The sequence below is a fragment of the Brassica napus genome, chromosome C1, assembly GCF_020379485.1.
Source record: "Brassica napus cultivar Da-Ae chromosome C1, Da-Ae, whole genome shotgun sequence".
NCBI classification, from domain to species: domain Eukaryota; kingdom Viridiplantae; phylum Streptophyta; class Magnoliopsida; order Brassicales; family Brassicaceae; genus Brassica; species Brassica napus.
This window is the reverse complement of record NC_063444.1, coordinates 45078698-45092849: the sequence shown is the minus strand read 5'-3', so window position 1 is coordinate 45092849 and position 14152 is coordinate 45078698. Positions and strand designations below refer to the sequence as shown.

At 36.3% G+C, this 14152-nt stretch overlaps 1 protein-coding gene and 1 long non-coding RNA gene across 3 annotated transcripts; one reads left to right on the top strand and one right to left on the bottom strand.

Annotated features, from left to right (window-relative positions):
• The first annotated feature begins 5244 nt into the window (after positions 1-5244).
• On the top strand, positions 5245-8148 carry LOC125580477. 2 transcript variants are annotated; one of them, XR_007318189.1, is made up of 4 exons: positions 5245-5441; positions 5520-5893; positions 6117-6760; positions 7099-8148. It is a non-coding gene; the product is annotated as an uncharacterized LOC125580477 (long non-coding RNA). The 2 variants fall into 2 exon arrangements; XR_007318188.1 differs by having other exon boundaries at positions 5520-6760.
• On the bottom strand, positions 7620-11225 carry LOC106387115 (probable LRR receptor-like serine/threonine-protein kinase At3g47570). Its single transcript, XM_048744953.1, has 2 exons — positions 8454-11225; positions 7620-8147 (listed from the first exon to the last, which is right to left on the bottom strand). The coding sequence occupies exons 1-2, from the start codon at positions 11110-11112 to the stop codon at positions 7786-7788; spliced, it is 3021 nt and encodes a 1006-aa protein (XP_048600910.1). The 5' UTR covers positions 11113-11225; the 3' UTR covers positions 7620-7785.
• Between the last annotated feature and the right edge of the window lie 2927 nt (positions 11226-14152).

Here is a 14152-nt window from a genome sequence, read left to right as displayed (position 1 = left end):
ACTAAATTTTAATGACATGGACACAAATATATAGTATATTTTAATATAAATATTTATTATTGAGAATTCATACGCATATGATAAACACAAAATTTCTAATGTGCAATTTTTTTAATACAAATTTCAAAATTAAAATATTAAGGTTTCAATACTTTTTCAATACAAATTTAGAAATTATCATATTTAAGTATTTTTCTATGTTCTATAGTTTACTGATTTATAATATGTATGTCTAGTAAATGAGACTTCATATTCATACGATTTATGATCAATTGTATCTTCTTATTATCAAAAAAGTTAAATCATTGATCACAAAATTTTAGTGTGAGACATTTACCGTTTTTAGTAATTTATAGTCGTTTTAAAAATTCAAAATATAACATATGAGAAAAAAATATTTTTTTTATTATATGATTAATGTGGTTGTAAAATATCTTTTAATAATATAAAATTAAACAAAAAAGATTTAAGATACAAAAATTATTATCAAATATTTATTATTCATAATCATTGATTGTCTTATATACGTTAATCATATTAGGCAATTCCATAATTTTTATTTAAGGAAAGTGCGAGAATATTCTTTTGTACACTATTTATCAATTTAATAGTTAATTTAACAAAAAAATATAATATAAGTTAAGATGTACCAACCTATTTCTCTAAGAATTCTGAATTTCATTTTGATGCTAACATATGGCTACAAAACAATGTTGTAATGTTTCTTAGTTAATATATAAAGGATGATAAAAATCCAGAGAAATGTCATCAACAGTTGCATATTTCTATATATACTTTTTTTGTCTATAACCGCTTAACATTTTAAAAGTTACAGATTTTTTTTTTTTTTTTTTTTTTTTTTTTTAACCTCTGGGTATCCCAGACCCATGGAGAGGCCCAGACTAATCCCCAAGGGGAGGTGCAGCCCACAGATAGACCCTCTCTCCGGGTATTCAAATGGGCCTTAAAGCATAGGCCCATATCCGTGTTAGGTGACCAGGATAATTGTGACTTAGTTTCACGCGGCAGGTGGATCGAACCTGAAATGTGTTGGCGTCTTAGTCTCGTCTCCTTACCACTCTATCACACTCTATCAAAATCACCCGGTCAAAAAGTTACAGATTTTTAGTACTCATACATCTTCAATTCTATTCGCTGTGAATGTCATACGGTTACAACTTTCCATTAATTGTCATATACCTACTGGTTTCATTCTCTACTACTCGTACCTTTTCAATTCTATTTAAACAGTCATGAGTCAAATTTTAGAGACAAAAATGTTTGACCAAAAAAAACAAAAAGAGACAAAAATGTCAAATGCTCGGTGTATCACGCACGGCGTGACCAAAGAGTCGTCTCCTCCTCCACTGTTATAAATCTTGCTTATCATAAATTTAAAGTTAATGCATAGAGCCATATCGTCCAAAAGGTAAAAGCCCAAAAGAAAACCCTCTCTTTTTTGAATTTTTTTTTATTGAAAAAAAAAGAAAACCTATCTTTTAAACATTATTTTTTTGCTCTTTATTCTTTACTATCGTTCTCTCTCTCAAGCCTCTCTAAAGCGCACTAACCTAGAAACTTGATCCAGTGAGGTTCCTAAGGTTTGGCCCAGGCTTAAGTAGCCCGACCAGTCAGTTTTAAGTCCTTAGATTTTAAACATTCAGTTCGATCAATTCTGTGATTCATTAATTAGAGTCTATATGCGGAAGTATTAGAGTCAATATGCTGTAGAATAAACTAATTTCTTTATTTATGTGACAAATGATTCGTTTACAATGAGAGTTTGCAAATATGCTATTACAATGTATAACGATCCTAAACCAGTCTATCAAACCACCCATCCGTCCTTGGCTTCGGATCTTCACGGTTAAGCCAGATCCTTCCCACGATCACCATCTTGTCCTGAAACCAACAAACGTAAGTATTCCATCGATAACTTAGCGAGCGGCTTCTAAACATGCATCATATGCCCGGTTCTTTCTAATTCTAACCCATATGATCCCCTTAATCAAACTTAGACTTATTCAGTCCTTTGGCCAGAACGTTCAAGTTCAGTCCGCGGTCTTAATCAAGCCGTCTTACAATTGAAGCATCTGGATCGGCCATAATCTGATCAAGCCATCTGGCTATGATCTCTGATCTATTGGATCCAACACTGGATCACACGATCGGACCGGCTCTAAGCCATGATCCATTATCCGGTCCTAAGACCAAGACACTTGATCGTTCATACAGAAGAAAGAAGAAACGATCAAGTAAGCTTTGAAGGACAAAACCGGTTTAGGCTGATCGGCCATAGCCCCGTTCGGATCCACCTGAAGGCCATGTCAATGGCTTATCCAGTCCATACCTTAGACGTGCGCTCCAGAGTTCCAGTCGCAGTCTGCTTCGCTTTCTCCCTTATATCCACCATGTTCAGATTAATCTTCAAGGTCCTATGGTCGGATTGCCTTCGCGGCCTGATTCCGATCAAGTCTTCCTTTGAAAACGCCCAAGCTCTCTCTTTCGGTTTGCCTTTGTTTTCTGATCAAGTTTTGTGTTTCCTTAGGGAAAATCTGTCCCAAAATCGATCTGCAGGCCTTATATTTATAAGGAACTAGGCCAGAAACGATTATGGGCGAAAAGACACATTTTGGAAACCGCCTGGGCAGTTATCCATACGTGCCCCTTCGACCAGAAATCGACTCCAACTGCTTGGCACGTTTCCCACACGCGCAAGGCTTAGTCGGGCCAGTCCAGCTCCGCACCTGATCCAACCAACTACTCGTAACCACCCTGAACCCGTCCAACCAGCCCTACCGCCGAACACTCCACCCAGCTGATTTGAGCTACCCGACAGTTGGTCCAGCTGGTTGAGCTTAGTCTACTAGCTGATCGAGCTGATCTAGCTTAAGTGAGCTCGTCCAGCTTACAGCTCACCCAGCTCGTCCAGCTCGTTACACTCTTCCTTAGCTCGGTCCAGCTCCCTCTCTTCATTTTCTCCCTTTTCTTGGTTAAGTCTGGATCATTACTCGGACTTAACTCTTTGTTCAGACCATGGAACGCTTGCCTTTGAGTCTTTAGACCGGCTTGCACGTTCCCTCGACCCATGGCCCATTCCAACAATTCTTAGCAAGGATCGGGGATGATACACTCTCTCTCTTTGTCAAGGGCATGGATGCAGCTAAAAGTGGATGCATACATGTAAAAAATCTCTTTGTATAAATATAGACTGTATGAAACAAAGTTTTTGCTATGAACTGGGTACATAAAAAATTCCTTATTCTTCTTCTTTATTTCCTGTTAGAGCGAATTAACAAAAAAAAGAAACACATTAATCATTTCAAAACCTCATTTCTTTTCTGAATTTGCGAGAAAATCCCAATATAACGTTTAGTTCACATACTTTCACTTAAAGCGTTGAACCTTCTTATCAATACTTTTTATTTTTTCTTACCTTTTCAATAACAATTTTTAATAATTTAATTATATATTTTTGAAAATTCAAAATTTTCATCATAATTTTTCATATATGACATATTCTTATATAATCTTCTTGAATTTTGTTATAAGTGTTTACTAGAATTATTCTCACTTTTTCTGTACTAAAATTTAAGCATGGACAAATTATTCGGATCAGACTGAACCCAACAGAGATATATGCGAAAAGGCACAAATGTTAAAAACCCTATTATCTTTTCAAAACCGAACCCAAATTGAACCGAAAAACTATGTTCAAAGTGAGTCAGATCAGCTTTAGATCCAGCTAAGTACCCGAAAACCCAAAGTATGAATAAACTGGAATATATATATATATATATATATATATATATATATATATATATATACAAGAGAAAATCCGAGTAATTTTATACTTGTTTAATAACAATCCATTTTTGGAAATGTGTTCCAATATAGTTTGTGAACCAAATCAATTCAGACTCTTATTTATCTTGTTTCACATTTGAATCGCTATTTTTGGGTTTCAGATTTTGATTTTTTTTTTAAACATATTTGTCGTAAATTTTTTTTTTATTTGGTAGTGCAATATATAATTTAGTTTAAGTTTTATATTTTATGATGTATTTTATGTTGTCGAGATAACCATAATTTGCTTTGCTAAATCTTTATTCTACCATACACAATATTTTATCATAAGTTTAATTTTATCATTTTTAACTTACATATTGATTATTTATTTAGAAAATTAACCAAAGATTATTTTAAAAGGTTGAGTCTTTCAAATATCTGTAGTTTCCACTTATGATCATAACTATCTTAGAAAATATAACTACGATTTAACTTTTCATCATCATTTTTGTAATATACCTTTTGACTTTTAATTGTTTTTACGAGCAGAGTACTTTTATTTATGGGGAAAATATTTGTTGAAATATATTTATTTTGAAAATGTAATTATAAATTTCTACAAATATTTGGAAAATTGCGTATTAAATCATAATTTTATACCTTTCACTTATAATCTTTTCAATAATCTTAAATTCTTTTTTTTTTAATTTCATATTTTCAACAAAACTTATCTTCTGTTACAGTTAAGTTTTCAAAAATGCTAAAAAGAGTTTGAAAGGTTTTGTCACTTTCTTCGAACTCTTTGATAACTATATTTTACTTATATTATATGGTATAAAACCTAAAAAATGTTGCACAAAAAAAAACCTTATAATTTTTAAGGATTGCATAACTTTGGCATAAGTTTTATATCTTTTATTTAAAATAAATTTCATTAATTTATTTTTTCCTTAATATTTTTAACATATCAGTTGTATATATTTAAATCATTTACATGATATAATTTTTGTTTAAACATTTAATATATACTCATTTTTAAAATAATGTTGAAAATTTAATATTGATTAGTAAACCGAATATTTTTGAAGGATTGCATCACTTTGGCATTAGTGTTTTCAATATCCTTCTATTTATAGTAAAATTCTAATAATCTTATATTTCATCTTTAATGTTTTATTTTAACTATATCAGTTATATATTTTTCATTTTGTACTTTAAACATTTAATATATAATCATTTTAAAACAATATTGAAAAATTCTCTCCCGCGGGTCCAAATCCTAGGACTAATAAAGGCGACTTTATTTGTTCTCTTTTGAGTTTCGACCAGCGTGAAACGAAGTCGTTTTTGGTTTTCAGTTATACCGAAGCAGAGAGAGAGAGAGAGAGAGAGAGAGAGAGAGAGAGAGAGAGAGAGAGAGAGGCTTGTGGGATAAAAACATGGTTCTGAGAAAAGAGAAACGAGCCAACCGCCTGAATGAGTGCGAAGCGTGTCGTACACGTGTATGACAGTAAGATGCTCTTTTGAGATGACCAACATCAATTCTTCTCATAAGACAGTAAGAACACGATCAAATCTCTACCTCTCTTGTTCTTTTTTTACCTAATCCGTAACATTCAAACGGGAAACGTGTTGGTCTCCACACCGTATGGGTAAGTAAAAGAAGTAGAGACGTATAAGTTGTAAAACAGAACTTATCAATCTCAACGCTGATCTCTTGTTTCTTTTAGGTTGGGACCTCACACAAAGCTGAAGGAGTAGATATTGCATTGGAGCATATTCACAACATACGGGAAGCCCTTCCTGAACTATGGGATTCTGTTGACGACAAAGCCCAGGAGATTAGAGTCAGGCAGAAGGTTGCCATTGAAACCATAGCTTAAACAAAAAAAAAACATTTCACTCATATTTCTCAGCTGCTGATAGTAACACATTTCTCATCATCACTACTCACTCTTGGAAGAGAAAATAATAAGTGATAAACACATACCTTTAGATTCGATTTGTTCATCCTCTCCAGAACCGGAAATCTTGTGTTGGTATCTGTATCGGAGAAGAAGATACAATGGAGAGGGAGATTAGTAGTACTTTGAGGAATCTAAAGGTATTTGTTTATCTTTACATGTAGCTTTATCCATCAATATGCACACATGCTTATCACAAGTTATAGAGTTGATTTGGGACCAAAGTTGCAAACTTTCAGTAACGAAATTGCGTTATCAATCGTGTAGCTCTTACAATTTGTGAGCAAGTGTCTGCTTTGAAAGAGTTGGTTTGATGAACTTTATATTGGTTGCTGGTGCTGTTTGTTTCTTGTTTATGCAAAGGTCTGCTTTGAAAGAGGAGAAGAAGAAGAAGATTGATGAAGAGCCTAATGCGAGTTTTTCTTCTCTCGCAAGTGTTGTTGCAAAGAAGTGGTACTGCATCTTTTGTTTTGTTTGCTATAGTTGTGTATGTGTTGTCTACCCTTTTGGTTCTGTTGTTTCGGGCTCTTGATTAATTACATCCTTCTGTTCATGAATTGTGATAATAGCCTGTAGTAGTTTGGTTATTTGTCAGTATTAAACAAGTATCATGTGTTTGGTTGTGTGTTTCTAAATAAGTGATTTGATGATTGATGCAATGTGGTCATAACAGACTGGGTTCCTCAGATTACAAGATAGCTTTGCAGATTCCGATCACAATCACCTTCGCATGGCGAAGATGATTGATCACGACGATCTCATGGCGACCGTGCCTAGACTCATATCGTCTACAACATCAATATACAAAGCATAAGCGAAAGTAAATGACTGATGCTTCTTTCTTCTACTTATATGTATTTCTCAGATTCCAACTGCAAAGATACTATCTCAGCCAGAGTCTCTCCTCTACTCTTTCCCTTGTCAAGCTTGGATGCCACCTCAGATTGAAGACACCTATCACATTGCTAGGACGAATGTCATTTCAGTCTTTCAACCCTTCTATCGAGGTTTGTTTGTTGTTGTGGCGCTATCTATGGCCTGATGTATTTCACGGTTGATGTTCTTCTCCTTTTAGCTTTCTGTAATAGAACTGTTCTTTCTTTTGAAACTGAATGAAGAGGCAATAAGCGGTAGAGAAACAGATGCTTTACCACAAACTCTAGCATTAATGGAGGAAGAGTGTCTTTTAAGTCTGTAGCCTCTGTTTTTATATTCCTTTTGGTTCTCAAAAAATTAGTTTCCCTAGCGAGTGTGCATTCAATTGAATAATGCAATGAAGTCAGTTGATAGCAATGGATTATGTCACCTATAAATTGTAACTAGTCAAAATGCCATCCTTTTTCAGCGAACCGAAGATCGAGCCAAGTCGGAAAACAAATGGTGACTTGAAAAGGAAACATGCTGAGGGAGTCTCTGAGGAACAAAACCATCCAAGCAACTCTCCGAGGAGCAGTGACACGCCTTTACCGAGCAACAAAAAAGGCCGTAATGGTTTCAAAAAAACAAAGAGCAGGAAGGAGGCCTGGAGCGTTTTGAAGCCACCAAAACCTCAAACCAACAAGGTTCAAATTAGCTCTACCTTTTTTTTTGACATCAAATTAGCTCTACCTATTTGCTTTTATTTCATATGTGATAGTAGATCGTTCCTTCCACTTGTCTGTATCCGTTTGATAAGTTAATAGCCAAAAGTTTTGAACTCCCTACCTGATTGTTTTACACTTGTGTTAGCTCAGATATATGAGGAAACAATCTTGTCTTCTCTTTAAGATTATAATCCATAATTACTATATGTACTTATGATGAACACGCTTGAGTGACTGAGGGTGGATATAGTTCAAGGATCGTGGTGGCAATGATAAAGCAATGTTTTACCGATAGAAATTCCAAATATCAAATTGCTAACACGACATTCATCTTTTGTCTACTAATAACATAGGATTATGTTTCACAGCATTCAAAGCATATCATGAAGAAATAGAATACTTCTACAAGTCTTCAAGTTTGAAGAGGAGCAAGCATACAAGACGACACTTCAATGTCTAGCTCCTCTTCTGGCTTTGAAGAACCTCTCCTTGATTGAGATTAATTCTTTTACAACCTCACTCATTTCCAACCGGTTTGCTGGAGACTCTTCAGAACACCCAAGTCCCACTTCTAAAACCTTTGTCAAGCACTCAGCAGCAGGGAAGCCAATTCTAAGGCCGCTGTGAAGAATTGATTCGTCTGCGACATCCAAAACTTGATCTGGCAATGCAGACCTGATGCAGCTACGGATGGTAAAGTCTCCTCCGAACATCTCATCGGTTGGTCGTTTTCCACTAAACAGTTCAAGAATGAGAATCCCAAAACTGTAGGCATCACCATGTACTGATATTTCTCCTCCCATTGCATATTCTGCACCATAAGTCATATAAACAAATATTGGAGAAAGAAATATACTCTCTATGTTCCCATAAGTATGAATTTTCTAGAGTATTTAGGTATATTAAGAATATAATAAAAAATTTATCTACTTTTACCATACATTTTTTCCAGTAACTATCGACGTACCTTAAATATATAAAAAATTTATCTTTTTTTCTTTGATCAAACATATAAAATTTATTTTTGTGGACCAAAAATATATAGAAAATTTTATTCTGGGGAACAAAACTAGTATTAGCTTTCTTCATTCAAACATTATATGTGTGATAGGTTTACCGGGTGCCGCATAGCCGATGCTTCCTCTGACTCCAGCCGAGCTAAGTTGGTTAATGAAGGTTTCCTGGTCGTATTTGAGGAGGATCCGAGCAAGACCAAAGTCACTAACATGGGCGGTTAGATCATCGTCTAGAAGAACGTTGCTTGGTTTAAGATCACAATGAGCAATAGCTTCATGGCAACTAATATGAAGATACTCCAAAACAGAAGCCACGTCTATCACTATGTTAAGCCTTTCCAAAAGTGTCAATGTTCTTGAAGGCCTAGAAATCTCTTTAATTTCCTTTGGGTGCAGCCGCATATCCAAGCTTCCATTTGGCATGTACTCATAGATTAGAGCTCTGAATTCATTTCCTTGGAAATCAATACTCGAACAAGCTGTCAACAGTTTCACAAGATTACGATGTCTAATGTCTTTTAGGGATTCACATTCTGCCATAAAGCTCTTCATTGCTCCACGTCTCTGCATGTTTAGAACTTTCACAGCAACAACCTTGTTCTCAGCAGGGAGAAAGGCTTTAAACACAGTACCAAAGCTGCCTGACCCGATCAAATTACTCGAAGAGAAGCCATCTGTCGCATTTCGAAGATCTCCATAACTTATCATTTCATGAAAAGCCCACAAGAGGGAAGGAGTTGCTTCATTGGTATTTTTCTTGTTTCTGATTTTTAACCAACAAAGAGGAACTGAAGCTATAAACAAAAGCAAAAGCAAAGATATGCCAATGCTTACCCAAATCACAAGTTTCTTTCTTGAACTTCTTGGTGGTTGTGTAAAACATGGCTTCAGTTGTAGTTCCAAGACGCCTCCACAAAGATTTTTGTTTCCAAATATGGAGACTATAGTAGCATTTTTGAACTTTCCTTTCGTTGGCACATTTCCCTCGAAATTGTTGAATGATAGATTGAGATACTCCAACAAGTTAAAGTTTGCGAGATATTCAGGGATTCTTCCAGAGAGATTGTTGCTTGAGAAATCAGCCGCCTTAATACCCACCAACCCACTTATATCTGGAATGGTTCCATCAAAAGTATTTCCTTGCAGATCAAGTCTTTCCATTGAGAGACAATTTCCTAAAGTCTTTGGAAGTTTGCCGGATAGCTTATTATGAGCAACAGATAAATTACCAAGATTTTGAAGTCGTCCTACATCTTCTGGTAGAGAGCCAGTCAATGAATTATTTGACATTTTTAGGGAAATAAGGGTTGAAATTTGCATAATCTCCTGAGGTATAATACCATTCAACTTATTATTATGGATATGCAAATATAGCAAATGGCTACATTTACCAAGACTTGGAGGAATGATTCCTTCAAAACTATTGTTGGACAAAAGGAGTTTTTCTAACCGAGTAATGTTTCCTAAAGAATATGGTATCTCGCCTGACATCCTATTTGCATGGACACTTAATTCCACCAATCCAAGAAGTTTCCCAAAAGAGGTTGGGATTGGTCCTTTCAATAGATTTTCTGAAAACCAAAATGTTTGTAGCCCTATGAGATTCCCAATGTCATGAGGAATGCTTCCAGATATGGAATTCTTATGAAGAGATAAATCATTAAGGTTCATCGACAGATTGACAATGGAGATAGGGAAGTCACCCCCAAGCCTATTGAATGCCACATCTAAGCTTTGAAGTTGGGTGCAGTTGGTCAAAGAAACAAGAAATTCAAGATCTCCAGCTGAAAAACTTCCCAAAGAATTGTGATTAAGGTCTAGCAATTGCAAATATTGTAGTTTTGAAAAGCTCGGAATACTTCCTGTCAGACTATTACGCTCTATGGCCAAAAATTGAAGAGTTGAAATATTTGCAAGTGTTGATGGAATAGCTCCTGTGAGAGAATTATTACCGAGAGACAATTCTTCAAGGTTTGGTAGCAAATTACCAAAATCAGGCCTCAGGTTCCCAGAGAAACCATTACCAAACATGTCCAAAGACTGAAGTGAGGATAAATTGTAAATTGCAGGAGGAAAAACGCCAGAGAATTGGTTTATGTGAATTGCAAAAACCACCATTTGAGTCAATCTAGCTATAGCATCAGGAATTTCTCCTTCCATATTGTTTTCATCAAAGGAAAGTAGTCTGAGGGATGTCAGGTTTCCTAGAGATACAGGGATTTTTCCGTTCAGGTTGTTTTTACCAAGGTCTAAAGTAACAAGATTCCTCAATGATCCTACTTCTGAAGGAAGACCTTGTCCAAGATGATTTGAATATAAAGAAAGGTCCAACAATCTAGAACAGTTGAACAGACTAGCTGGAATCCCTCCTCCCAGAAAATTGAAGCTCATATTCAAGTGCTGAAGTCTAAACAAGTTTCTCAGCTCTTGAGGGATGGTTCCAGCAAAAGAGTTACTATTGAAATCAAGTGATGTGAGAAATGAAAGATTACCAATAAACGACGATATCACTCCACCCAATTGGAATCCTCCGAGATCCAAACCAGTAACTCTCTTGTGTTTGTGGCTACATGTAACCCCCGTCCATCTGCAGAGAGGGAAGGAGTTGTTCCATGAGGACAGCAAAACTTTTTTCTCCTCAGAAACTTGAGACTTGAACTTGAGTAAAGCTTGCTTATCACTTTCATGGCTATTCCCAAATGCTTCTAGTGACATGAGAGCACTAAAAGAAAGGATAAGAAATAGTTTCATGTTTCTCATATTTTGCAGGAAATGAGCAAAATGTATGGTGAATATCTTCCAAACGTTTATTTGGGCTAATATTATCTATCACTCTCGCCTTTAAAGCTGTTCATGTTACATTGTCTCCCCTCTTTCACATAGATCCATTCAAATACAGAAGACTTTTCAAAAATCAAGGTCAAGGCTAGATAGGAGTAAATGTATATTTCAATCTTAACAAAAGTATATCTAAGAAACGACAAACTGAAATTAAAATATTTTTTACATTTACATTTGTTCTACATTATCATAGCCTATGAGGGCTTAGATTGATTAAGTCTATTATCATTTTTAAGCAAGAAATAACATCAGTCTACTGTAATACAATTACCGAATAACTACAAAATAATAAAAAAAACAGTGGGCCTGTAACAGAGTATTTAAATGCAAAAAAACATAGTCATATGTTCAGTCATCTCTAGATTCAGGTGCTCACCTTAACTAAACATAAAACAAGAATCAGTCTACCAACAATCCGAAACTGATACTTGGTTTTAATTTTATTGATGTTCACTGTCTGTCTCTTGTTGATGTTGTAGAAGCCGGAAAACCGGACTGACATAAACGATAGAATAAAAGCGATGTTAAGGAAATAAACGAATGTAAAAGACAAATACAAGAACGATAAGAAATCGTATTCGCAAAGAGACATGGAGTCGAGATATGATCTCTTTCCTTAACTCAAAATATTCGCTCCGTTAGTGAGACGGGACTGTACGAATATAGAGTCCCAGGATACAACCATGGCAGACGAATCACGCCTCACTCGTGATCGCCCTATCGAACTATAAACTCTACGAAACACTCTCTAGACTTACGTTGAGGGATCTGGTGATTTTTTTTGTTGCGTAAAAACTTAAAGAAAAATGAAGGAGGAGACGAGTTTTTAAAGAAGAGAAGACGAGCCATTTTCCGTAACTAATGCCGCACGTGCGCACGTTGGCGGAAATCTCGCGAGGATCTCGGAGGCGAGGCGTTACGAAACTTCCTCCGCAAGATCTTTTCTCGTTTAAACGAACTACGTGTTGTTTAAAATAAAATGCATGTCGTTTTTCGGGAATTAAATGGCAAAACGTTGAGCTTAACTTGGTCCAAAAAGAATATTCTTATCGGGCCAGAGGCCCTCCACCAAGACCCAAGACCCAAGACCCAAGGCCCTCCACCAAGACCCAAGACCCAAGACCCAAGACCCAAGACCCAAGACCCAAGACCCAAGACCCAAGACCCAAGACCCACGCCCACGCCCACGCCCACGCCGAGCCGAGCCGGACGGCGGCGGCGGCGCGCGCGTGGGGAGCTCTCTCTTCCTCTAAGCTGTTTAACCTCTCATGTCATAAAGACATATATATACTCCTCAAAATCAACTCTCCCAACCAATGTGGGATGTTGTTAACTTCATTTCATTAAAGCCAACAAGGCTTTTTATAAGAACCCATAGGCCCATTTCGTTTTCACATTTTGCCATATATTATTTGAGCCATTAGGCTAATAATTAGGCCCAACAATCCCCCACATGAATAGAAATGACTCTTCTAAAACATATGCAGACTAAATGCAGACTCGATAGACTCTAAAACTATACTTATTCTAATCTTTACTAGACTAGACAAACTTATCGAGAGTGTTTGCGAAAAATTCACTGTGTTTGAGTTGGTGGCATTTTTAAGCCTTGAACCACTCATAGTTAATATCTGTCGGGTTTACTTTACCAGAAGGTGAACATGATGTCTTGAACCAACCGGTGTTTTATGTAACCGAGACAACAGGCATAACGCAGCTTCATTTTCTCGTAGAACTTAGTTCTCTATTGTGTTCATTGTGGCCCTGAACTTTCCTGGTTTTCATGAGTGAACTTAGAGAATATAGCCTTGCATTCATTCTCCTAGAAACGGCCCCATTTCACACTCATTAGGTGATTGACCATGAAAAGTATTGAGTAATACTCCGCTTAGAAGCTATGGAATCATTAAAAGCTTATGCTTATCCTTTACACATTTGTTAGCACTTTTTTCACCTTAGGAGCTGGGAAGAGACTACTTTGTCTCAAGTGCTTTGGTTAGATTCTGCTTGATTTTGTTTTCCCTTTGAACCTACGTCTTGGGATCTCCAGTCATGATAGGTAGGGTTGCAATCAAGCATCCTCATTCGTTATAGGCTTTAAACCCATTCCTTTTGATGATTTAGCAACAACATCTCGTGGCAAACCTTTAGTAAATGGATCCGCTAGGTTGTCAGCCGATTTGATGTAGTCTATTGTGATTACACCAGTTGAGATAAGTTGTCTAATGGTTTTATGTCGTCTTCTGATGTGACGAGATTTTCCATTGTAGAGATTATTCTGAGCCCGAGCTATTGCTGATTGACTATCACAATGTATGCGTATAGCTGGCACAGGTTTCTCCCACATAGGAATATCTTCCAAAAAATTTCTAAGCCATTCAGCTTCTTCTGCTGCTTTGTCTAAGGCTATGAACTCAGATTCCATGGTAGATCTGGCTAACACTGTTTGTTTGGTAGATTTCCATGATATTGCTGCTCCTCCTAGTGTAAAGACATATCCACTCGTGGATTTTGAGTTTTTAGAATCTGATATCCAGTTAGCATCACTGTATCCTTCTAAAACTGCTGGTTCTTTACCATAGTGAAGCCCAAAATCTTTGGTGTAGCGCAAGTAATTGAGTACCCTCGTTATAGCTTTCCAGTGTGTATGACCTGGATTACTTGTATATCGACTAAGTACGTTTACTGCATGCGCCAGATCCGGTCTAGTACAATTGGTCAAGTACATGAGACTTCCGATCACACGTGCATACTCGTTTTGTGAAACCGCTTCACCTGAATTCTTTGTCAAGTGCATTTGGGGATCTAACGGAGTTTTTGCCGTACTATTAGAGTAATTTTTAAATCTCTCTAATATTGTTTGAGCATAATGAGATTGGGTTAAGATAATTCCGTTTGAATTTCTTGTGACTTTAACCCCGAGAATTACATCTACTAATCCCAAGTCTTTCATCTCAAA

Coding starts and splice junctions, on each gene's coding strand:
- LOC106387115 (XM_048744953.1), bottom strand. CDS start 11,112: ATGAGAAACATGAAACTATTTCTTATCCTTTCTTTTAGTGCTCTCATG. Junction 8,148..8,453: donor CATCGGCTATGCGGCACCCG/GTAAACCTATCA, acceptor CTTATGGTGCAG/AATATGCAATGGGAGGAGAA.